This window comes from Phaethon lepturus, unplaced genomic scaffold (assembly GCF_000687285.1).
Source record: "Phaethon lepturus isolate BGI_N335 unplaced genomic scaffold, ASM68728v1 scaffold9955, whole genome shotgun sequence".
NCBI classification, from domain to species: Eukaryota; Metazoa; Chordata; class Aves; order Phaethontiformes; family Phaethontidae; genus Phaethon; species Phaethon lepturus.
This window is the reverse complement of record NW_010541183.1, coordinates 61,607-87,095: the sequence shown is the minus strand read 5'-3', so window position 1 is coordinate 87,095 and position 25,489 is coordinate 61,607. Positions and strand designations below refer to the sequence as shown.

The 25,489-nt window shown below is 34.9% G+C and overlaps 1 protein-coding gene across 1 annotated transcript; it reads left to right on the top strand.

Annotated features, from left to right (window-relative positions):
- The first annotated feature begins 2,223 nt into the window (after positions 1-2,223).
- On the top strand, positions 2,224-21,299 carry SLC35B3 (solute carrier family 35 (adenosine 3'-phospho 5'-phosphosulfate transporter), member B3). Its single transcript, XM_010287652.1, has 9 exons — positions 2,224-2,494; positions 3,861-3,982; positions 5,767-5,921; positions 7,446-7,553; positions 12,184-12,281; positions 14,423-14,515; positions 14,924-15,035; positions 19,439-19,508; positions 20,633-21,299. The coding sequence occupies exons 1-9, from the start codon at positions 2,294-2,296 to the stop codon at positions 20,781-20,783; spliced, it is 1,110 nt and encodes a 369-aa protein (XP_010285954.1). The 5' UTR covers positions 2,224-2,293; the 3' UTR covers positions 20,784-21,299.
- Positions 21,300-25,489: the final 4,190 nt, after the last annotated feature.

Sequence of the window (25,489 nt, the reverse complement as noted above, 5' to 3'; positions counted from 1 at the left end):
CTGCTGAGAAGGTATGACACTAACAAATGCTAAGTGCCTGTCAAGAGTGTCAGGAGGAAGTGTACACTGGACAGGAAAGATCTGAACAGGCACCAATGAAAACACAAGTTCAGCTAAGGTGTCAGCGGTGAACAGATTCTAAATACATTGTCTTTCCTTCATGGTGATTTGCTCGTTGGGCATGAACTTGGGAGTGCTAACTTTGCATGCAATTCTTCTGGGGAGAGTAGTAATTCATATCCTGGTTTAGTGACCAAATAACGGTCACTGAGTACCTTCTACAGGCGCCTTTACTCTGCTTTCCATAGTGGTGGAATGCTATAAACACAAGACTAAGTCATCAGGCCCAATCTTAACAGCTCTACATAATTGCTTTCATACACTTCACCTTAAAACCAGTTCGGTTGTTCCTTCTTTCATTTTTAGCCTGCTCCAAAATACAGATAGTCTAGGGATGAAAAGGTGATTTCTAGTAAAGTTTGTTCATGATCACTTCATGACCATTTGCTCTCATGCTGCTGTCCTTAAAATTAGAATTATTTTTCCTCCTTAGTGGTAATCTCTGTGATACTTTTATTGAAAACAAGTCTATTTTCATCAAGGTTTTGCTGGGCTAAACAAGTTATGCTTTCATCTCGTTTCAGTTCATAAGATGGGCGATCTGTTCCTCCATCCTGATAACGTTTTTTGCAGTTGTTCTTTGAATCTCTCTTTGAGGGTGATCAGAACTCTGTATGATCTTGTATGTGAAGGCTCCCTAGTAACTCATTGGATGACATTTTCTGTTTTTACTGAAAAAAGTCTACTTAAACTTTTTCTGTTTTGTATGGCCACTTCATTTTGGATTTAGCTAACAATCCACAAGGGTAAACTTTCCACCTGTTGCTTTTGATTTTCAACTGAAGAGCTCTGAATTTAAACACAAATAATTATTATAGTCCCTAAACTCCTCTTATAGTCCCCAAGCTATTCTTTCTGAACTTTAATAGGAATCTTGTTCCAACCTGATAGTAGTTTTTATCCAAAAAAAGGAAACATAACCACATTGCAGGTTTTATATCAATCCTTTGTTTTTCAGCTAAAGTTGTCATTTCTTGCTTTGTGTAATAAATTACCACTATCCATGCAGATTACATTTACTACATTTATTGCATGATCTAGCTTTTATATCCTAGCACATTTTCCCTTTAAAAACAGTAGGAAAAGCATTTTTCATACATGTGTGTTGAGGAGAAGTATTTTTGAGCTGGGGAAGACAAACCGCTAAATAGTTGAGAGAAACAGAACTTAATTACTGACTGCTCGCTAAACTAGATGCTGACCTACACTTAAAAATCTTGGGACAACTGACTGACCAGTGTGTTTATCTTGAGGCTGAAAAGAAGAAAGAAAAAAAAAGCCTCAAACGTCATACTCTCTGCTGAGCTGGAGAAAAGAATTATTTGCCTGTCAATCTATTAAGCTGCTAAATTCCTTCTCCAGGCTTCAGTTATCCAATTTTGTTTTCTATTACATGTGGAAATGACTGCATGTGGTTAATATTAAAGGGATTGCCATACCATAGACCTCATCAGATAACCAATCTAATTTCTGAGTCTGGCTTCTGAATTTTCTTGTTTCCATCTTCATGTTCTTTTCTTCAGAAGTGTGTGAGAAATAGTGAATAAATGTGAGAATGAGGGGATAACTTCTTCCAGTTCAATGCCTGTAACCGATCATAGGCTCAAATCTGTGGTTTTTAGCCAGGCTTCCCATGTAGTAGACTAGTCTGATACTTTTCACTCTGAAAATGCAGTAAAGCAGACAGAAGCACAGTGGTTCAATACCAGTTCTTTCATTGTGATTTGATCATGGGGATCACTTGTCTCCCAAGCAGTCACTCCTGTGAGTACTAGCATAAAAGGGCTAGTCTGAGCTCTTGTTAAACTGAAGCTCCTTTTCTCTTGTGGTGTTTTGGGGATTGTTTGTTTGTTTTGTAGAGTGTAGGAATGTTACTTCCCACATGAAGCAAAAGTGCTTTCATAAAGTGTTGTAGGCCTCTGATATTAACTGATGTTAACTTTGGACATCAGAAAAGATAAATAAAATTTGTGAATAAAAACAATCCAACAAGACTCTTAAACCTCTATATTTTCCATATAAATGTCCTATTTGTTTACTGTTATTGTTGGAAGGCTGTATGTTATGTCTTATCTGACTTTACGTTTTCCTTCAGTTTTCAGACAGAGGACACACAGAAAGAGAAGAGCAGAAAGAAGATAACAATAGCACCGAATGCAGCGAACTAGGAATCATGGATCTGAAATTCACATCATCAAGAAAATACATTTCTATCAGTGTACCTTCCAAAACTCAAACTATGTCTCCTCATATCAAATCAGTAGATGATGTTGTAGTTCTTGGCATGAATCTCAGCAAATTTAACAAACCTACTCAATTTTTCATCTGTGTTTCTGGAGTTTTTATGTTTTACCTAATCTATGGGTATTTACAGGTAAATGCTATGAACCTGTGTCGTAGTCGTAGTCCAATTCCTCCTACCCTTTTTCTTTTTCAGTAGCTTAATAATATAGTATATATTTTAATAAGTATAGACATTTAAAATAAATATTCATTGCAAAGCCAAGCTTTCAGAATTCAAGAGCAGTAATTGTATAATGTAAGTCCATTACAGTTTATGTGCCTACAAGGTTTGGTTCAGTTGGACCTTCATTAACTTGAAAATTACATTACTTCCATGTGCAAGACGCACCTTTCAATATTGTTTTGAATATGTATTTTTTAAATGTGATTTCATAGTCTTCTGAAGACAAACAAATTGTAGAACCATACAGACTGACATGTAAGCCTTCATTGGCATTGAAACCTTTAGATCTCCTTGAATTTCATGAGTGCTGTACAGTAATAGTAGTCTTTTGTTCTCTCTGCTTTCCCTTCAGGACAGAGCTGAAACATGTACTATGGTTATTTGTTAAGCAGAAGCATAACGTTTATGCTGTTTTAGTTAAACATTTCTCTTCCTGCTAACCTTTTCTCTTTTATCTTGAACAGCTACATTTCTGTTCTGTTTTTAAGTTTTTTATAAGTTCAGTGAGTCTTCTCAATAACGCGGTGATTTAAAAAGTAGATAATTAAAAATCACCATGTTTCCAATGCAGTTTTCAAAGACAGCTGAGAAGTCTGCTTAAAAACAAGGTACTTCCAAAGAGTTAGACAAAGTTATTGGCAGTTGAAAGCAGAATCTCAAAAAGGAAAATATTAGGTAGCCTTTTGTTTCTATAATCAACACATCTACACAATTCTTTATGCAGTGCATGTATTTTTCATACCAAATTGCTCTTGTTTTAAATGTTTCTACAGCCTGCAAATTTATAAGCTCACAAGTGCTATTTAATGTAGGCACTCAAAATATTAGGTGCACATTCCTAAGAGATGAAAAATAGCAGTAAATATGTCTGTTAGAGAAAGTTTGTATTTAATTTGTTGTGTGCTATTTATAAATTCTGGTTAAAAACAGTCTTCTGAAGTAAATGAACTGAAAACAAACTGAAAAGCAGACAGAATACCATCTATAATTTGAGATAAACATTAATGGATCAAATGTATTCCCCTGCTGAATCAGTCCATTAATTTCAGTGGACTTACACTAGCAGTAAATTTTCTCATTGCATTTTGGAAAACCTAAATAGTCTTTTTCAACACTTCGCAAGTTATGTATGGCAGGTAAATTCTAGTTAATAACCAGCAGCTGCAAAGGCTAGATTTGCATGTACATGAAGGAAAAAAAAAAATTGTTGGTTTTGTTTTGATTTAATATTTTGGTGTATGTATGTGACCTTGGTGGGTTTTTGTTTTTATAGGAATTGATATTTTCAGTGGAAGGTTTTAAACCTTTTGGTTGGTACCTCACTTTAGTGCAGTTTGGATTTTATTCCATTTTTGGACTAATAGAATTGCAGTTGATTCAGGACAAAAGGAGAAGGTATGTCTTTTTCTAAGCATTTTACCCACTGTCCATCAAATTAGAAGCATTTGATATTTATGGTAAATTTAGCTTCTGTTGTTTGAATGTGAATTCTGTGAGGCACTGTTAGCAGTTCCATAGTTAAAATAATGTGAATTTACTGTTAGAAAATGTTTTATAAGCACCCGGTTAGATTTCAGATCTGTAAGTAGTCGTGTTGATGCTACTGTCATGTTGTCCCACTTCCAGAGCATATTCTATCCTTAAAGTAGCTAATACAGATTGACTCATATATGCGTTGCTTGGGATTATCACATCTAGCATAGGGCCAACTGCACTTCACAGCACTTGAAGCCATCTGTCACCGAATACCTTTTCCTCAGACCTTGGCACCTCCTCACCAAGAGGTTCCTCTACCATGCTGTGCATCTTGGAGAGTGTCAGATGTCTGCTCTCTGTTTCCCATGTGGCTGTGTAGGTTTGCTTCAAAGGATGTGCTTAGGTTTTGCATTTTTCGTTTGAGATGGCACTCCTAACACCCTGACATAAAATTATTCTGTGTTTTCATTGCAGTTGACCAAGGAGATTCTTGCTGTCTTGAATCCTATTTATATGGGATAGTTTGATCTGACTCAGTGTGGCCATTCTGTGGCTTCCTGCCCAACTACAGCCTCTGCAAATTGTATGTTGAGGCCCTCTAAGCTTGGATAGAGGCTGTCATGTTGTACATGAATTAAACAATGTAACTTTGATAAGTTATTCTTTTTATTTTAAACATTGAGAGCTTATATTTTAAGGTATCTGACTTTTTGAGGTGCATCAGATAATATTGTATAGTTACCTTTTGGGTGTTCTGTAACTAGTATTGAGGTTTTGATTATGAAATAGTTGCTAATACTTACAGAGCATGACCCTATAAGGAAGTTATGGTGGAAATGCAGATCTTAAACATACTTTACATTCTGTTTTCTATTACCTAGGCATCTTCTTGTAGACATTAAAAAATCTGTTTCCTAATTTTTATGCAGAATTTTATGTTTCTTAAATCTTTCTTGCATGCTTACATCACATAATGAGTTATGGATAAGACAGGGTTACAGCAAGACATCTCCTTTTGCTACTTAATGTGGCTCTCAGTATGCCTAAAAATAGTTTAATACATGAACAACAATAATTTTAAAAAAATCACAAAGTGAGCATAACGGTTGCTAAAAGTTACTGTTGGATCATCAATTGTCAGGTGATAATTATATCAAATTGTAAAAAATACATCTAAAAATGTTCAACAGGCCTCTCCATGATATCTGAATCAGTTATCTCTTAGTTCTGTTGAGTTTTATAAAACAATGGTACTTCTTTCAACTTTCTTCATTCTAAAAATGTCAATGTTCATGTGAAAACTTCGCTAAAAAAATTGACACAGTGACCATGGCAGGTCTAAGATTCAGGATATCTTGGTATACCAACCTTCTGTGTTTCCTTTGACAAACAACCTGAAGCTTTTGTCTTAATTCTTCTGTAGATAATATACCTTCTCAGAAGGAGGTTAAAGTATTACTGCTTGAATATTTCATGAGACATGAAGTTTTTATTGTCTTAATTTGAATTTTAGCAGTCATTTAAAGAAATGAAATCTGAAATTAGTCATTTTTATGCATTTTTAAATTTCTACTACGGAATGAAATTCAGTGAGAAAGATGGTCGAGTTGTATTACAAACATATTCCTTTATCTAAATCTTCCAAGCTAAATCTCCTCTAGATGAATCTGTAATACTGAGATTCGTATGTTTATGTTTTGTAGAATTCCTGGCAAAACCTACATGATGATAGCGTTTTTAACAGTGGGAACTATGGGTTTGTCAAATACCTCTTTAGGATATCTGAATTACCCTACTCAAGTCATCTTCAAGTGCTGTAAGCTGATTCCAGTTATGATAGGTGGTGTTTTTATACAAGGTAAGTGTTAGTCTTGCTATTAGATGATTTTTTGTTGTTTCTTTGGGAGGCAGTTATGTATGGAATCCTGTACTTCGTTAAATTCCATGGAGGCTCTTGGATAGGGGGACAGTTAGCATTTTTTCTATAGGAGGAAAAATGTGAATTTGTGAAGCATCTTCTCAGAAAATGTACAAATACAATTAGATGAACAGAAAATGTGGGGAAAGAGAAGTTGTACAGGTCATTTACAAAACTTCATTTTTGTGCAGACTTTCTTAATTTTTAAGTAATGTAACTTTGTTTTCTAAACCAAGTCACTTCATAAATGAAACATTTTCAATACTGAAATGGAAAAAAAAAAAATCCAGCCATGATTTTTGAAGAAATCTCCTACTTTTTTTTTTTTTTAACCTTGATTCCTAATTAAAATTCCTAAATTTTGATTAAACGTTTAATCAGAAATATATGTGGCTTTACAAGTCCTTGGCTAGTCCTAAAGTTATAGTTCATATTCCCAGAACAGAAAAAGGGATCTGGAGAACAACACACAAAAGACTCTAGTTATGTGAATAAACATACTTCAGTATTTCTGGATTTAGAAGACTTTAAGTATATTATAAAAGTTTCTATTTGTTCAATACACAAGGATTCTTTAAGTCAGTAAAGCTCTGCATGGACGGGTGTTATGGAACAGAATCTAGAATGATATATTTCTGTCTCTGTAGTTAATTCTGGCCTTCTAGTTGCAATAGAAAGCTGAACTTTCAGAGGTTACAAGTTTACATATGCATATGTGTGCACAGTATTTACCTTTTATTAGGAGACATCATACATCCTGTCATGTATCTTTCTAATGCAGAGACACTGGTATTCCCTTAAAGATTTGTGAAACTTTAGATTGTGTTGTAGTAGTATTGCATTCTCAGAAGCTGTGGTTTTATTTTTTTATTAGTTTAAAAAAATTTCAGTTCAAAATGTACTTTCTGTATAAGCTTGGAAGCTTATATTGAAAATACAGCTTCTGGGAAAGGAATATGTTATTCCAAACAAGATATACTAACTCCTGCCTTTTCATTTCCTTACTCTCTTTCTTTTTCCACCTCCCTCCACATCCTGTCTCTCCCAAACTAAAAGACAATGTAGGCTTCTAAAAGTACACAAATAATCTGTTAGTGTTTGGGAATGACTTCTCTCTGATCAATTAAGGCAGCTAAAATGTCTTGCATGAGGGAAAAATCTTAAATATCTAAGCTGTCCTGAAGCTGCTGAGATGATGCTTTGTCTGGGAGGATGTGCTTTATGTCATTAGGAGTAAAACTAAAACTGACCACAAGGATCAGATATGATCTGTTAAGATCCTTCTCCATGTTAGGAGAAGAAACTAATTCCTGTCATGAAAGGCCAGAGCATTAAATCTTCTGCTTAAGTAAAAGAATGACATTGGAACAGTTTTTCCTTTGCCTTCTAGTCTGCTGAACAGGATAAACATGAAATTCTGAGAGTGTTAACAGTGTGTTTGTGTTGTTTGTATTGCTTTTGTAGGAAAACGTTATAATATTGCAGATGTGTCTGCTGCCCTATGTATGAGTCTTGGATTAATATGGTTTACTTTAGCTGACAGCACAGTTGCACCAAACTTCAACTTGACAGGTAAAGATATATTATATTTAATAGTTTAACAAAATGTTTGTTTTTCTTACAAAAAGTGTTCCATAGAAGTTCTGAGAGTTCTTGGTGAAGTCCCTTCAGGTGTCATACGGAAATGCAGGTTTCATTGTAGCTTTGCACTAGCAGAACTATATCTGTGGCAGAAGAGGCCTTAAGGTTCTTAAAATTCCTGGAAATTCCATGCTTTAGGTTGAAATGTCTCATGCTTGTTCTCAAGAAATACTTCCCAGTAGATAGGTTAAAATAAATATGATAAAATTCAGTTTGACCATTTTAAAATGTCAAAAGACTAGTTGTCTTTTCTAGTTAAACTTTTAAGTCTTTTTCCATTTCGGAACCATTTACTTTATATTAATTGATGGTCTTACTCAGTTTTGCTGTAGTTCTTTGTTGGAGTGCCCACATTTTAACTTGTCAATACTATGTAAAATCAGAAGCAAAGAAAAGATTTTAACCGATTTGGGTTTAAAAATTTAGTTGAATTTCTTTCTCAAATGACAAGGGAGAATGGTTATTCATAGAATACATGTAATTTACTTGGCGAGTGTTTGGATTAATACTGAACCTTGAAACATTTTTGAATTTTCAACTTTCAGTGTATTCTTTTGAAATTCTGAGATGAGTTAATGACTGTTCACACTGAACGTTTGTTGTAAGTCTTTATTTCTTAATACTGGAAGCACGGATTTAAAAGTTTTGTTCTTAAAGATAACAATAAATTCTCGGTTTTAAGGAAAAGACTTTTTGTCCTCACAAAATATTATTTCATCTGGTATTAGTAGTGATCAGTTTGCGATGTTGTCTAAACTGTATATATCTTTCGCCTTGCTCATAAATGAATTCTCATGCCTTTTAATGTAATTTTAGTGCTACTGGTAGTGGAAGAAATTACAAAAAACTGTGAATTATATAACCTGCTGTGCATTTAATGTGTTTATGTGTGGTGTAACTGGGTGGCTACTTGGAAGAAAAAATATTTTTAGTACAGTATGATGTTGGTAAGCATGTAATGATATTCTAGTGTTTCTGATGTATAGTTACCATTACAGCTATTTACAGCTTCTAAGTGTATTCATATGTTAATATATTCCTTTTGTAAAATCTGAATTTTTTAAAATATGTGCTGTGATTTAATTCTGAAAAGATTTGTAAAGTTGATTCTTCAACTGAATGGGATAAGGTAAAGTGCAGCAAATGTGGCAAAGTCCTGACGCTCTCAAAGATCTGCAAAACCCAAGATAAAAAACTTTAAATGTCTCCAGCAAATGAATAAGGTTGTCCTTTTCATTATTAATTTATTTTGAACACTTCAAACAAGTCTGTATATATTGAAACTTAGAGCACTACCATTTGGAGAAAGTTAGTTCTGTGAAAATAGAACTAAAATTCAGAAGTCGGGATCTCCCCTTAGGAAGGTGATTCAAAATTCTTCTGCTCACCTTCTGAGAAGGTTCTTTCTGTATTTCTTTTATTCCTTCTTGCCTATTTTGTTTTATTCCCATGTCACTTAAATTAACCAGAAGAAACTTTTAATAATGGGAAAGGTGGATTTTTTCCTTTTCTTGGATGAATTATGGAGATAGATGGTTCCTTCCTTCAAGAAATGTACTGATTTTTTGGTATTCCAGAAAATTTTAGCTGCCAAAGTGTAAAACCAGTGATAAGAATTACCGAAAACTTTGCTCACTCTGTAAAATAGCATATTTTTTTGAATAACTACACTTTTCTTGATGTAAATCACAGAATAAGAACCGAAAGCAGAGAGGCAGAATTTAATTATGTATCTTCATAGAGTATCTTCAAAAAAATAAAAAGTATTTAAGGATATTAAAACTTTCAAAAACATAGACAGCAAATTAAATGTTAAACTTCAGAATTACTGTTTAAAGTTGCAGTGTTATATTACTGCCTACATACTGCCCTGTAAATTCCTGAGTTTGTTCCAGTGATCTATGCATGATTGTGTAGAACTGTCTCCATGCAAACTAGTATGATTCTAGCATGATTTCATAGAACTTCTACTGACTTGTTAAGAACAAAGCTGTTTACATTTCACAATTCTAAGAGAAAACTATGCTGTGAAGTTAAATGAAACACATAATCTTTATTGTCTGATGCAGATACTGGAAATGGGGCATGAGCAGACGTAAAATATTATCTGGATGAAAAATTTTACAAGTACTTCTTTCCCCCGCCCCCTCTTTTTTTTTTTTTTCCTGCTATTGAAGTCTAATCTCAATATTGCTGGGCCAAAAAAGGAATCTACACAGATTTTGTTTACATATGAAAGAGGTCAGCCAAGAAAACAGAAACTCTCTTCTGCCAGAACAGGTACATATTTGTAACTAAGGAAGAAGTATACTTTTCAAGATGGAGTTGGTGCTAAGTGCTCAAAACATCTCCTAGCATTATCAAATTGGAGAGGTAGTGGTAGATACCCTAAATAGCTGTGAATAATAGATACAGGACTTCCAAAAGAGAAACCAGAAGAGAAAGGTGTGCAGAAGGAGGCAGTCTTGAAACATTGGTGCTATGGGAACCTCTGCTGTTCTGGCATTACAGGTGTTGCTGTTCTGGCATTACAGGTGTAAGTGAAAATTAGCTATTTTCAGAGAAGACAGTAAAAATGTCAATTGCATGCAAATTGCTCCACCCTAGACTCTTTGTACGGGTGCAGTTTAGTCTTGCAGACTAAGGTCTTTTGTCCTTAGCTTCACTGTCATTGATACTACTTTGTTAGCTACCTCTACTGTGTCTTCTAATTTTATGTATGGCAGGCTTCTAAAATGTGGAGTATTAAAGTCTTAATGAGCAGGTAAACCCCAAACAACTCACTATTCTAACACATTTGTGTGGTGAGGACTGCAAGAGTGTAAGAATGTATTACTGAGGAACTTATGTAAAGATCCAATAGCTTATAAATGTATAAGCAGTGTTAATATTATAATGACTTCAAGCATCACATTAATAGTGTAAAATACAATGTAATACAATGTTTCTGTCAAGTCTGTTGGTGCAAGATCTCCAGGTTTAATTTCTTTCAGAACTAATCTAGGGCCAGTTCTTCCAATCATTTTTACTCATGCTTTACATACTACACAATGTTACTGGTCTCATTCATGGTTTTGCTGCTGCTGCTCAGCAGGTGCAGTGCTATCACAATGAGTGGAACAATTTTTCTCTTCATACTCCAAACCGTGTATGTACGTAATACTAACATTTGTCTTGCCTCTATGTTTCTCCTTTCCATGCGCACTTGCACTTCAGATTCCAGGTAACCTTTTCATCTCAATCCAGTACTGAACCCAGTGATGTGCCTGGGCCTTGATCTGCAAGCAAGGCTATTGCTGAGGTGGAGGTGTTAGTATAACGGAGACTGTGATCTTTAGCATAACCAGTATTATGCGTGTTATCATGTAATTTCCATTGACTCATACCTTTTCCAATGCCTGATAATTTTGAATAATGAAGAGTGTTTTTCTGTTGCTTCAGTTGCATCAGTTGGGAAAGATGCTTAAGCCTGGGAAAGGAAGTGGTTCCCAAACTAAAAATGCTGGTTTGGAAATTCCCATATATCCAGAAGTTTGCCAAGGAGATGCCACCTTAAACTTAATTGGTCTTAAAAATGTTAAATCTTTCAATTCTGAAAATCCTAGGAGCTGGGATTTTTTTTTTTTTCCCCTGCCAGGAGCTTATACTCCATTTGGTCTGTCAGAATGCCTGTTTTGAGACCTCTGATAGTAAGAACATGGTATTAAGAAAATACAACACTGCTTGTTTGTAGCCTTCCATTCCTCCTTCTTCCCTGATGCTTACGATGTTTTAACGAACCAAGACTAGAGCAGACAGTAAACATGATTTTGATGACTGATATCTTCTGTAACGCTGTATACTTAGGAAAAGTGGTATTTCAACCTGTGCGCATCATTAAATAAAACATTTGCCATGAAAGAATCAAAGTTTGGACGTTGGGAAATGAATTGTGACTGGCATGGATAAAAAGTTATTAATTTTTGTTATTGGAAAGCTGATTATATTATTGACTGTGTAGTGACTTTGTTGTGAACAAATATGGTAACCTAAAAACATGCATTTTGTACCTGAACAGTAGTTTTTTAGAATTAATATTTCAGTAATGAAAGATTTCCACTGTGAATCCTCTTTGTTTACCATTACATCTAACATTTCTATTTGACTTTATTAGGAAGAAATAATCTAGGATTAATTACACAAAAGAGTATGTTCTCTGGTTATTTATCTGCATTAAAAATATATAAATAAATGCAATTGACAGTCTTTCACTCTTGTTGCTACAAGAACTAGAGCTGGCTTCTTTATAAGTGATGTCCAGATGCTCCTATCAAGCTTAGAGGCACACAGTACTCAGGAGTTAACTGGTGGAGGGAGTGGGGGTGGACACCTCTTTATACTGGTATAATGAAATAGTTTTGCTGACATTTAGAATATGATATAGAGGGGGGTTATTATTATTTTTCTATTCCTGAGATTTTTTTTTTTTTTTTTCCCAGGATAAGTACAGAGTGGTTTTCATCACTACTCTGCTGATAAATATTCTGAACAGGTTTTTGTTTGTTTGTTTTTCTTATATTAGGTGTCGTCCTAATATCCCTTGCCCTCTGCGCAGATGCAGTTATAGGAAATGTACAGGAAAAAGCTATGAAGTTGCACAGTGGTTCTAATTCAGAAATGGTAAATACCAGATTTGCAATTTTAAAAGAACATGTTCTATCATAGACAAGGCGTACAATGACAAAATATGAAAATATATGAAAAAAAAAGAAAAAATAGGCTTTTCTCTTGCCTATGTAAAGAGGAGCTCTTGATATACTATTCTTGGGGTTTTCGGTTTGTTTGCTTGTTTGTTTGTTTGGGACCTTTTGCGGGTTTTTTGTCTGTCTTGTTTTTTAACCTTTCAAGGGTGCTGTTTTCTGTGTGCAACTTCAAATGTATATTGCAGCAACAGAAACACTAATTTTTAGCAACAATTTGTCTACCCTGCAGACCTGAAAACAACAGAGTGTTTTCTGTATGATCATGCATTTAATCTCTGAAAAACACATACTGTCCTTCTGGTATAGATGAGCATGTGTTACATGGAACACGTTGCTTTTCTTACTTGCTAGGCTTCCGATTCTAGAGTGTGCTAGCATTTGAGAGGCAGCCTTTTTGAAACTTTTGAAATCCGTAAAACTGACGTTCAGAATGTGTGAATATGTGTGTTCCTGAGTCAGTGAAATACATAATTTTGAAAAGTCTTGCTCAGTATTTTTAATATACTTATTTGGAATGCATATTATCTGTTTAATATAAGCAGAATTTCAGAAATCATTTTTCTAAACTTGAGACTGTGGGTAAGAATTTAAGCGGTCTTCTGAATCTGAAGTCACGTTTAATGGACAGTGATCTGGAAATATAATTGAATAGTAAAGGAACCTGTCGCCCACAGGATCTCTGTTTTGTTGCTGAATTTGTAACTTGCATTGGATTAAGCAATTATGAAAAGAGAAAAGATGTTTTGCAGCTGAAATAGTAACCACTGCTCTGGAAGGTTTTACCTGATTTTTGCCTTGTGTGTGATTCTATGGAAGTGACTTATATCACACCGCCTAAGAAGGAACTAGCAAAGTGGTGCTCATTCCTGGTTGTGAACAGTGAGGTCTTTGGGTAGTTTGGGAGAAAAGCTGAATGCAGAGGCAAATGAAGACCTAGAGACAAACTTTTCTGTGTATAAACACTGTACAATAAGAGCTCTGAAAATAAGGTCTTTTTTTAAGAGTTGGAATGCAGTTCTGCTTTTGAAGTGTATATTCATCCTCCTTTATTGTAGAGCAGTGATAAGTGTTCTGTTGTCTCATGGCATTGTTATCAATTGTTAGTAGATTTATTTTTGCAAATAATTGAGGTAGTTTAACAAGAAAACCATTGATGAAACCCGTGTCAAAAGAAGTAGGCCTGTAATTGACACTGAGTTTTCAAAGTGTAGTAGATCAGCATGTTCCAGCTAGTAATGTGTAGAATAGTTCTGTTCACTGTCTCCCTTTTTCACAAGAAGAGGCCACTAAATGTTGCCCAAACAGCTGAATGCCTCCCACTGCATGGGAGGGTGTGTGCATGGGCAGTTCCAGCTTCTATTGTTGCCTCTACATGGAACAGGATAGGATGAAGATTCTTTTGTTGCTGTATGAAGCTATGAACTGAATAAGGGTACAGACAAAATGAAGAGCTTACCTGTTTGCTGAGTATAGTCTGTTTTGAGTACTGAACTAGGCCAGAGCTGGTCATGTTTGAAAATCATCTGTCCTATAATGCAGGTGCACCATGTACGTGAACTGAAGTGACACAGGTGAAAAGTTTGACACTTCTGGCAATTCATGGCGATTGTGCGCTACCCTTTGCACATTTAATGTAATATGGATCTTTACTGTGCAGGATAAGTAGCAGAAATGAAATACATTTAACTATTATTTTATTAAATGATGATTATTAAATACATCAAACTATTAAGTTATGTAGCTGTGTCAAGTTTTGTTTAAGTTGTGAAATCCTGAATTTGAAGGATTTGCCACATCAACATTGTTCTCAGGATATTATTAGCTGACTAGCTTACAAAACTATTTTTATGTAGTTGTGGGTAGGAAGAATGTCTCTAACACTTATTCACTTTTTGTTGTACATCAGCTATTATAGAGATCCTAACAAAAATACCTTCAAACTCTGCAAATTCAACTGTGAGAAATTGAACATATTAATAGGGCCAAGCATTTGAAAGCACTTAATTTTGTCCTTTTATATAGTATCACCTAGTAATTTTTTTTTTTAAACTATTCTAGGTTTTGTATTCCTACTCAATAGGTTTTGTGTATATTTTATTTGGATTAACATGCACTAGTGGATTAAGCCCTGCAGTAACATTTTGTTCAAAGGTAGGTGTAAAAATTTTCTTTTTTCTATGACGAAAATCATTGGAAAGCCTTGCTCTGTATAGTTTAGAAAATCTCGCCAGTTCTCTGAAGTTATATTTTCATCATGTAAACTGGTTAACTTGTATAATTCATACATTAAGCAAGTTGTTACAGTCTTTGTTGTATAAGATAGGGTAATGTTTTAAAAAACAAAACAAAATCACAGGACCAGACTTATAAGCTTATCATTTCATTATTATTTTTTCCATTATTTAACTAAAATTAAATAAGGATCTTTGCATGAATGCATTGTTGAACAGCTTATTATTGCTCAAGCAGTTGATTAAAGTCTGTAGTTTTATGTCATTTTGCAATACCTCAGGGTTTGTTTTACATTTTCCTAAAAGTCTTTTTTTGTTATTGTTGCAGCATCCAGTTCAGACTTACGGTTATGCATTCCTTTTCTCCCTGACTGGGTACTTTGGCATATCCTTTGTTTTAGCTTTGATTAAAATCTTTGGTGCCCTTCTGGCTGTAACAGGTATGAACAAATGATATCTTTACTACTTTTGGTATAAAAACATAAAGTAATCCTAGTCTATTAATTTAGGACAGAGCTTTGGAGAATTGTTCTTACTCTGGCTTTTTTTCTGTTCTTTGTGTTGACTGATCGTGGTTTGTGTAGCTTGGAACATCACTTGTAGTATGTATTTGAGAGCTTCCTGGTTCTTTCTGTGCCACAGTTTCAACCTTGAAGAGCCCGTTAAGTAATCTTGTGCATATAGCTTGTGCTGTGTTTTAATGCAGAAACAACAGTGTTCTAAACAGAGGAATTACAATGGAAATGTATAGCAAGGTATAAAAAAAAGACAGGTATTATTTGAAACATGGAAGGAAAAGTAAGGATGTTCCAGTAAGTCATAGTAAGCAATGTCATAGTCTCTAAGCACAAAATATCTGCAGATTTACAACAAATGGTATTGCTAAAAAAACTATGAACTCCCCTGAAGCTTCTGAATGTCTATACACTTTCAGTAGAATGCTGCTGTAGCAAAGTTAAATGTACAATCCAGACTCAGTTCAGAAAGAACTTGAGGGGAGCAAATTCTAACTTTTGTGATTATCTCCTCAGTTCCTTTTATTATACTGAAGGGAATAAAGGGTGTGTATTAGTTTTGGAAGTCAGGATTTGACTAAACAAACTTCTGGTGTGCTGTGTAACAGCTGCTAGCTGTTATCTCTAAATTGCAACTTGTGAATTCACAGGACAGGTACAAGCTTATTGTTTATGACAGAAGGAGACTCTGTCTAGTCTTTCAGATCTTCTTCTAGACTTCCGATGTAATTGTCCCACAAAAAATGGAAGCAGTCACGTTTTTTGTTAAATGCTTAGTTCAGCATATGACTGTATCAATCATGTCAGAAGAAACAAATGTCAAGATCTCTGATCAGTGTTTGGGCCACTTACTGGTGTGTCTGCTAGCCACACATGAATGTGGAACAGTATAAGTCCCTAAGGTATGTCAAAAGTTACTGGAATCCTGTCCAGGCTAAGGAAGTCATCAAATGCCACCTTATCTGCTCCTGTGATAGTTCACGCACAAATAAAAAGTTTCTGTAATGTGGTGTTCTCACCTAATAATATAATAATTTCCCAGCAATAAATACAAGTCAGACCTATCTGTGCTGACATGCTCCAGGTGTGTGTCCAGATGGGTGAGGGAAAGAAGGACGTGAAGTGAGAGGCAATCACAACCATTATAGATTTTCAGCCTTTATAGATATTCAGACTTGACTCTTACCCTGTACACAACTGGACATATTCTTCCTCTTGAATCATCAGTCATCTGGAAAAATCATGTGGAAAGACTGAAATCCTACTCACTGAGATTGACTCTCTATGAACGAGGAAGCTACTGAGCACAATGAGTCTCAGTACTGTGCTGGGAATTAATGTCATCTGGCTATGCTTGGTCTTTAGTAATGCATTGGCTGATGTGTGCCTTAGAAACAATGAGAAGTATTAAAACTAAACATACTCTGTGTGGAAGGACAACAATGGTTTCAAAGAAGGAAGTGTGCTCAGAGCCTATTCATACTTTGTCTGCCTGAGATCCTTAATAGAAGAAGCAGTATAGAATGTAATTAAATCAAAGGAATCACTAATAAGACAAATGCAACAGAAATTGTGGCTCAGAAATTATTTGTACTGGTTTATTGTGGTTTGCATCTGTACTCGTGAGGCCATGGCATACTTCAGTATGCGGCATTACCTGAGTGTGGCAAAGCTAGCTACAGCCAAATGATATAACTGTATTACAAGTGAATGCTTTTAGCCTGTATTATTATGAGTTTGTAAAACAGTCAGGTGACTGAAGTGTTTACGTAGCAGAATATCCTCAACTGTTGGAATAAGGAGAAATGACTTTGCTGTTCATTTTAACAGCAGTTAATTGTAAGGTACATTTTTTTTTATATATATAACAATGCTGAAGACTTTTGTCTGACACTTCGTCGTTTTTCGTCATCTTCCTGCACATCTGTTTTCCACCTGTCACTAAAATTATTACTCTTCATTATATGCAACTGCTATAGAAGGTAAAATTGTTTGCCTGTAGAAAATTGTTGCTTCCAAAATTAAAATGTAACAAGTGTATTTTTCAAAAATCTGCCATTGTCTTTTTAGCTGCTCCTGTAATTTCTATAGTTGTTACAGTAGTCTATCAAGAACAGTTACACCAGGCTCCTTCCTTTCTCAGGTTACCTTTTCTTAAAACTACCAGTCACAGGGGCTGGGGATGTGGGGGGGGAAGGTATAGCAAGATGCCATGGAACTACTTTCCTCTCTTCCCTCTACCCCTAAAAGCTGGTTTCTTCTGTCAGGTGATGCTCTGCTTCATTTGCAGTAGTGGAAAGGAAAATATAGACAGTTGTTTTCTGACCTGAGGATTACATGCTCTGTGTTCCTATTAATCATTTCCTCTGCAGCAGTTCTGTTTCACGTTTGTTTTTGACAAAGTTCAGTATGTCTCTTGGCTGGAAATTGGCCCAGATGAGAGGGTTGGTTCTTGTATTAAAATAGCTCTTAAAAAAAAAAAAAAAAAAAAAAAAAGTTTTGCTCGTCTAAAAAAAAACGTTTAAAAGTGCTCTGGAATAGCAAACCCTTCCCAGGTTTTCTTATGCCTGACATTGACAATCCTAACACTTGAGCCCTTTCTGTCTTGCCTGTAGCAATGTGAAAATGTTTACTGTGCCTTGGAAGAACACCACATTCATTACCGTCCCTCCCACCCCTCATCCACCCTCCCCCTTCTTGGGGGGGACTTGGGGTGAAAGAGTTTAATGAAAATTGTATTTCTATTAGCAGAATGAGAAATTATCAGACTTAATTGGGAAAAAGAAGAAAAGGCACTTAATTTAGAAGGAAATGGTTACATAAATATTTTAATTAATAACTGATTTGAAAGAACAGAAATAATCGTAATTAGAAAAACTGAAGTAATTTAACCATTTTTTAAATTATTAATCTGTAAACTGTTTTCTAATTAAAACTCAATTTTCTTTTTCATTCTCCTTTAATTTTTCATGTAATAGAAAATCATTTTATTTGATGCGCATAAATTTCTTAAAATGTAAAGAAAATTGTAACTAAAAAGTTGAGATTGGGGTAGATAGAGCAATGGTAAAGGCTGTTTCTTCCACTACAAAACATGCTTTTAAGTAAGTGTTTGTTTGTGCGGGAGGGCTGGGGAGAATGAAACTTGCTCTACTAGCCATCACAGCATGAAAATACATCAGCAGTCAGTGGCTCCTTTTGTCAGTATGTTACAGTAAGACTAATGTGGATGTAGTTACACGAGTAAGGCTTTCCAGTATGGTATAGTAAAAAGTACTTGGTAAGCAAAATATTTTCTGTTAATAAAAAAATCTGTAGTTTTCTCTGGGTGCAGACTATTGTACTGAGATCTTTTTTAAGTGGGAAGCCTGCACTATTTTATAGAAAAACACCTTCTCAGGCCCTTTAACCTCCATAGCTAAACTTGTACGCCAGGCTGCATTGTTACTTTTTTTTTTAAATGTTTTCTGTAACTTTTACTCATTTATTGATTTTTATTTCAGTGATAAACTATATAGATAGTTTCCCAGTAAACAATTTGCTAGCAACACTGTATTGTTCTTCATAGCAAATAACATTGAAATTGTTCAACTAATTGTTGGAGCTATAGTTAATTTGAGATTAACCCAAACGGATAGTTTACTTCCATTTTGGTAACAAGGTTGTGTTCTCAACTCTTCTTACTACCTTGCTGCTTTAGTGATAAGGTCACATGTAGAAGGTGGCCTCTTAATTGTTTTGATGAAAACTTTCTAATGCAATTGTTGAAGTCAGACATCCTTGGTCTCTTCGGTTTCTAATCAAAATTTCTCTGCACTGTTTGGTAAATTTTCAGTAACTTCAAAAGAATGACAAGATGATGATCCCATTCCATTTAAAAATAAAGCCCAAAACACCACTAAACTGTAATAACATGAAGTAGAAATGGCACAAGATTTGGTGTATCCAAATACTGATACCAATTTTTTCTGCTTTAACAGATTAGTTTATACGCTCAGTTACTTGCAAGGACTATTTGTTGCTTTCAGAAACTGTGAACTGATTAGTGTGAAGTTAGTAAATAGCAAGTCTTGTTCTGGAAGTTTCTCTGCCGCAGATACTGTGACTGGAGCTGATACTACTGATGCATTGTACTTGTTTCAAACAGTATATGGTTCTAGTACTATTTTGCGCTGGATGGTGCATCTGCAGTCTGTTTGCACCAAGGATGGTCATTGTTTTAGCCACTTAATTGTGTGATGAGGTTATCTACTAATATTGAAGCCTATATTATGTACTTTCACTATGTAACAATTCTTAAAGAAGTAAATATTTGTTTTCCTCTGCAGTAACAACAGGAAGAAAAGCAATGACCATTGTGCTTTCTTTTTTGTTCTTTGCAAAACCATTCACATTACAGTAAGTATTCATAGTTTTAAATGGGTTTTTATATATTTTATAAAAAATCATGTTCTTGATCATAGAAATATCACAACAGTAATTAATCATATGCAGACTTTAATGCTTTTCATTTCGTATCTTCTACAAATGTTGGCAATCTGCTGTAAATATTGATGGGCTTGTTGATGTTAATCATGCTAGAGAAAATAGTTTCCATTTTTCTAAAGGTCTGGAAGACAAACTATTCTGTGTGTTGGCATTTTTGTGTTGGTTTTTTTAAGAAAAACCTTACATAATATCTAGTGCTTATGAGACTTAATAAATTGTTTGGGTACTTTCTCTCTGAAGGAAGATTTGGCTAAGGGAAGGCATTTTCTCCATTATGGTGGTGTTTCACCTTTTATGAGCTCAGGTTTGAGTTCTTAGCTAGCCCTTAAATAACTGCAAGCTTCTTACCTTGATATATTAAATTGCAAGATTTTTTAACTTGGATTTCTTCCCTTTTTGTAATGTCAAGGAAGAGCTTACATTGAAAAATGCAGCTAAGTTGCTACATTGATCCTAATTGCTTCTGCTTTGAAACAAAATAGTATTCAATTTTATTGCTATGTATAAATTTATTTGAGATTTAAAAACAAAGCTTACAGCCAAATGCCCAAATGGAATTTAATCCAGCTCAAAATCTTGAGGCTTAAATTAGTGGAGACCTGAAACAAAAATGTGCTTATATAGGGAAGTATGGATATAAGGCACTGAGAACACATTTTGGACCAGTAATAGAGTATAGCTCTCATAACTGTCGGAAGGAAAAACGTGCTAAAACCCCTTGGGACTACTTTATTTGGCACTACTTTATACATGTGACAAAGAACAGCTACTGTATAGTTATTATTTAACTATAAATGTACCTTAATAAGCTCTCTAGCCAGGACGGGAAAAGGAAGGGTGGAAGGATAGTAATAATAAAGATTCAAGCAAATTCTTTCTCACAGTCCACTAATTTGTGTGGGGGTGTTTTCCTTAAACTCTTATCCCCTTAATGTAGAGGCTTTATTTTTATTTAATCCACAATATTGGTATGTAAATGCTACAGATAATGTGCTAACGGTAACTTTTTTCCCCCTCCTTTCCCTCTCCTTTAGGTATGTGTGGTCAGGCTTACTGGTTGTCCTTGGTATATTTCTTAATGTTTACAGTAAGAATATGGATAAAATCAAACTGCCTTCACTGCACAGTCTTTGGAAAAAAAGTGTGGAAGAAAGAAAAACAAGGACGTTGTCACAAACTGTGTAGTCAGTGGTTTTTGCCTTGTCTAGACTATGACTTAATATTATTTTATTGGAACAGTCTTCAACTGATTCACTTTCCAAAGGGAACATTACTAAAACCAAAGGAGCTGAAGGCATATTGTCTGCTTGCAGATTGCTAGAAATGCACATTTTTGTGAGCCCGTTCTTCAGAGCACTCGAATTCATCATAAAAGGTGTTGTAGGCCGTTATCAGATGGCGTTATCAGGCAATGAAGGACAGCAGCTCCTGGCAAACTGCTGAGAAGCTGCACTCCAAGTGGGACACAGTAGAAGACTAATTTCGGCATTTTAATAATATTGGCCATGTGGCTGATCTGAGATTAGTGGTTCTTTGTTAATTGTCTGGGTGGGGTAATTTAAGTGTAATACTCTATTAAAGTTTAATGGAACCTAATCAGCAACTGATTGACCAAATCGCAATTTTAGAGGTGGAAAGTTTAGAATATGGTATGTTGTCACTCTTTTTCATTTTAAATAAAAATGTTGGGTTTTTTTTTAAGTTATTGATTAGATCATCACAGAATTTGGTGTTTATTGTAATAATTGAAATTTTAATGGAAATCTTATGGTGTTGCTCTTTTTGATTATTGGGTGCAAGTAACAAAAATGAGATTGAGTTTGTGCAGTCAACACCCATGCTTTTAGAATGGGGGGAAGGGGCTTTTAGGCCTGAACAGGGTGAGAACACAGAACGAAAAAGTTGTGATGGAAGCAGTGGTGTAAGAAGCTGTTATTTTCTTATTCTGTGGTGAAATAGAGAATTTTTAGTGGCCTGTGGCCCTCCATATCATAGTGGTGTAAAGAGAAATGGAAGCCCTCTAAATTAGTGTCATCAAATCAAAACTTCATTTTCAGGAAGTTTCTTTCCATTGGAGGAAACAATAACAGCATCTGCTAATGTATTTGGAATATGTATTGTGTCAGTCTTTGTGTGGTCCTGTGAGAAACTTAAGAGGATTAGGGTACAGATTACAATTTTCTTTATTTAATGACAGGAGGAAACAATGTACTACCAGTCTGTCTTTTTCATCATGAATTTAGGAAGACTAAGTCCATTTATCTCTCTTACATTCATATCCAACTTGCTTTTGAATCACTTGCCATGTCTTTCATTTTATATATTTAACAATAGCACTTTAAAAATACTAATCACCTTACAGTTCATTGTTGTCATGTGGTCATGATTTTGTTGTTGTTGTGTCCCTTATATGCATCTTGGTGTATGTTCTTGCAACTTAGACAAAATTAAATTCGATAATAGAATTGTATAGTCAGGAAGAATGTACGAAGAATTAAAATATCTCACAGGATTGCCTTCTGCTAAAAATACTAGTTTACTAAACTATTCAAAATGTACAAAATGTTTTTCAGACATTTAGGAAGAATTGCTGTTCCAAGGCGCCTGTAATCAAAGCACAGACACAATATGTGCCTTAAATTTTGCTTATTGAGTTGATAGCTAGCATATGCCATATCAAGTATGTTGTAAAACAGAACATGGAATACCATAGCCATCTTAGCACAATGGGACACATGAGTGGAGTGGAGAGCTGTGCTAACGTAACTGCAGTGTTTCCGGCACTCAGGCTCTCTGGTCTGTCAGCACAGCCTTTCAACCCATATACACCCAGTGTTGCCAAGTTAGGAGAATTTATTTCACGTGACAGTTTTGTTTTTTAAATTCCCAGCTGCTGCATGACTGATTGTGTCCTGGATAAGGTAGGGAAGTGTGGATTTGACGAACAGGTACACTTTGAAAAAGAAGGATGATGGCCTTGCCGTGGCTATCCATTTTCATGTTGCAGCCAAAGTTTTATGATAAGAGATGAAAAAGGATTACAATTTCAAATTTGATGCAAGAGTGCATTTGACCAACTCAAGGGGTTTGACACACATTTCTTTGCCCTTAATATTTATCAACTCTTATATTCTTGTATTCTTTTCACTAAATGAAGTTGCTCTTTCCAGTGAGGTTAACTTACTAGTCAAGCTTAAAAAAGGGACAGTTTTTGAACAACTGAAAAGAAAGCCATTATGGAACATTTACCGCTCTGTTCACTAGCTTAAGGGAACCTCATAATTAGCATTTGAGCATCGTTTTGACAATGTTTCAGTCTCAGTTTTACCACCTGTAAACCCTGTCTGTTGCTAAACTTTGAACTTGAGGAAATCAAATTATGTGAAAGCTACCATACATCCAGAAAGTCATAGTAAATATAATTTATTTGTCATCTGTTTTATATAAATAGATGAGTAGCCACTCACTAGAATTCAAATATAGTATGTCGGTTGCCAAACTGTTTATGTAATCCAGTTTCTGTCTCTGTTTTCTCTCTTTGGAGAACGTAGTGTTCACAATAATTTACCTTTTAATTTATTTTCTATTGTATATAAGACTGAGTTAATGGAGCGCACATTAGGGGAATTTTTGATTTATTTTTTAATTAATTTTCTTTTTCTTAACTATAGAACTAATGTATGTTTTGTTTTACAGGTGTACTTTTAAAATTATTTTTATACACAAATGAATACCATAGGTTTAGTGTTAATAGCATAAATTTAAGAGTCAGATTTTTATTTTCATAGGTGTGAGTATAGTACTTGCTAATCAACAATGTGTAAGTGTGTTACAGAAAATGCACACACAAGTGAGAGTAAGTTACAATTTGCCACCTGTCATGGTCTGCACAGTTTCATGCTTTCATTGAGACATCAAGAAACCCTTCATTTCAGTGAATTGCTGTTTGTGGTTTTTTTAATAAGCTTTATAGTGCAAGCAAGTAAAAGAACCTTACAAACCTCCAAGTGTTCTTACTACAAAATTTTGTTTTGGGATCTTCTGTACTGTATATGTATGTTGGTTTTGTGTTGTCTATGAAATATGAATAAGGGCTTGTCCACAAAGTAACTGTAAATTCTTTATTTTTTGTGTAAGAGCACTTATACCGGGGTGTTGCTTAATGCTTGCTAATGTTGCTATGTAGACTGATCATAACAACTTTTGCATATTATACTCATTGGCTCCTGGACTTTTTACAGTAGGCATTATGAAACTACAGAAAAAAACATTAATTCTGTTACCATAAAATTTATTATCTAAATATAATGTGAATTAGTTGCTTCTAATTCTTATGCTGCACAACTTTCTCCTCTCTACAGAAAAACTGTGATAGAAGAATTGGTTATAATGGGATTGAAGTTCACACTAGAATTTAAGGCTGCCCAAGGTCTCCATGAATGTCAGCAATCTACCTCTTGTGACACCCTCTACTTCTGCCTCCTTGGGAGGACTGAGGGAGCTCTTTTCCTAAATTAGTATGCTTTTGCAGTTGCTTTCACATTACATTTTTGCATTTATTTGCCACACTTGAATACCAAAGTAATTGACTGTGCAGTGGATTTCTTCAGTATTTCAGTGCGTCAGTATCATCAAACTGCTCATTTTTCAGACACCTATATGTGAATACAAGTCTGGAAGAACTAATGCTTTGAACGTCTTGTGTAGAGAACATTAGAACACTAATGCTCTCAGCACTGAAAAACAGTGTTTTGTTTCTTAATCTTGTTTTTCTTAATCTTGTTTTACCACTCAAGTGCTTTGAACTTACCAAACAGTTTAAGCTAAAACCTAGGCATATGTCATTCCTACTTGTCTTCCTTACTTTACTTGTCTTTCTTACCTTTGGATACAAACTCCCTTTTAACATGCTCTGTTGATGCACTCTGGATTGTTTCAGGAATCCTGCTTTTAAGGGCTCACATCATGCCACTACAGGTTGGTCACATTCCATATTTTCTGCTTCATATCAGTTATGACTGTCTGGATGATTCTTTTAAATTCTTTTTTCTCCACCAAAAAAAAAAAAACCCAACTTTTATACTTTCCATTATTTTTTGAAAGGTCTTGATGAGTACACGTATGAGTTAACTCCTTGACCTCATTCCATTTTCCAAGAAAATCTCTCTTCTCCCTTGCTTGCCTTTGAGAACTAAAGGAAGAGGAAATAAATTATTGCAAGTGCTCTTTTTTTCTTTAATAAGTGCCTTCCTTACTAATCTGTTTTGTCTTAATTGTTTCTTTTCTTTCTGCCTCCCATGCTCCCAGGCACAAACAAGCGCTTCTGTCATGTTTGACCACTGTTTGTTCAGTCATGGAAACTTTCTGAGTTGTTTACTGTTCTGAAAAGAGGTATAGAATTGCATGTATACTCTGGAGGGCAGGAAGTAATAAGTAAACTTCACAAGTTACGGAAGTAATTAAATGGATTCATACTTTTTTTTCTGGAGGGATTTTATATACGATTTAGGTAATAGCTCAGAATTTGTTAGTGGAAGGTAGGTTTTTTTTCTTTCACATTTTACCTGTTTAAAAATCTTTATACTAATTTTCATATTTAATATAAAACTCCTGACTATTCAGGCAGTTTATAGAGATTAATTTTAGTCTTGCCTATGAGGCAGAAAAATCCTATCTCCATTTCACTGATGAAGCAGAGATGGTAACTTCCCCAAAGTTGCCTTAGTAAGTCTGTGATGAGCAAGGAATAGATGTTAATACCCTCAGTTGTACTATGCCCCAAGTCCAACAGAGCCCTTCTGTACCTGAAATGAGACAGTAACAGCTCAGTTTTCTTTTACTGTGGTATTGGAGGTTTTAAATGGTTTCTGTTCTGTGTCTTACATAATTTA

What these genes read in the sequence shown, in the direction of transcription:
- SLC35B3 (XM_010287652.1), top strand. Translation starts at nt 2,294, where the DNA reads ATGGATCTGAAATTCACATCATCAAGAAAATACATTTCTATCAGTGTA. An exon ending in ATTCAGGACAAAAGGAGAAG is followed by an intron (nt 3,983 to 5,766) that starts GTATGTCTTTTT and finishes TATGTTTTGTAG; the next exon opens with AATTCCTGGCAAAACCTACA. An exon ending in AGGTGGTGTTTTTATACAAG is followed by an intron (nt 5,922 to 7,445) that starts GTAAGTGTTAGT and finishes TTGCTTTTGTAG; the next exon opens with GAAAACGTTATAATATTGCA.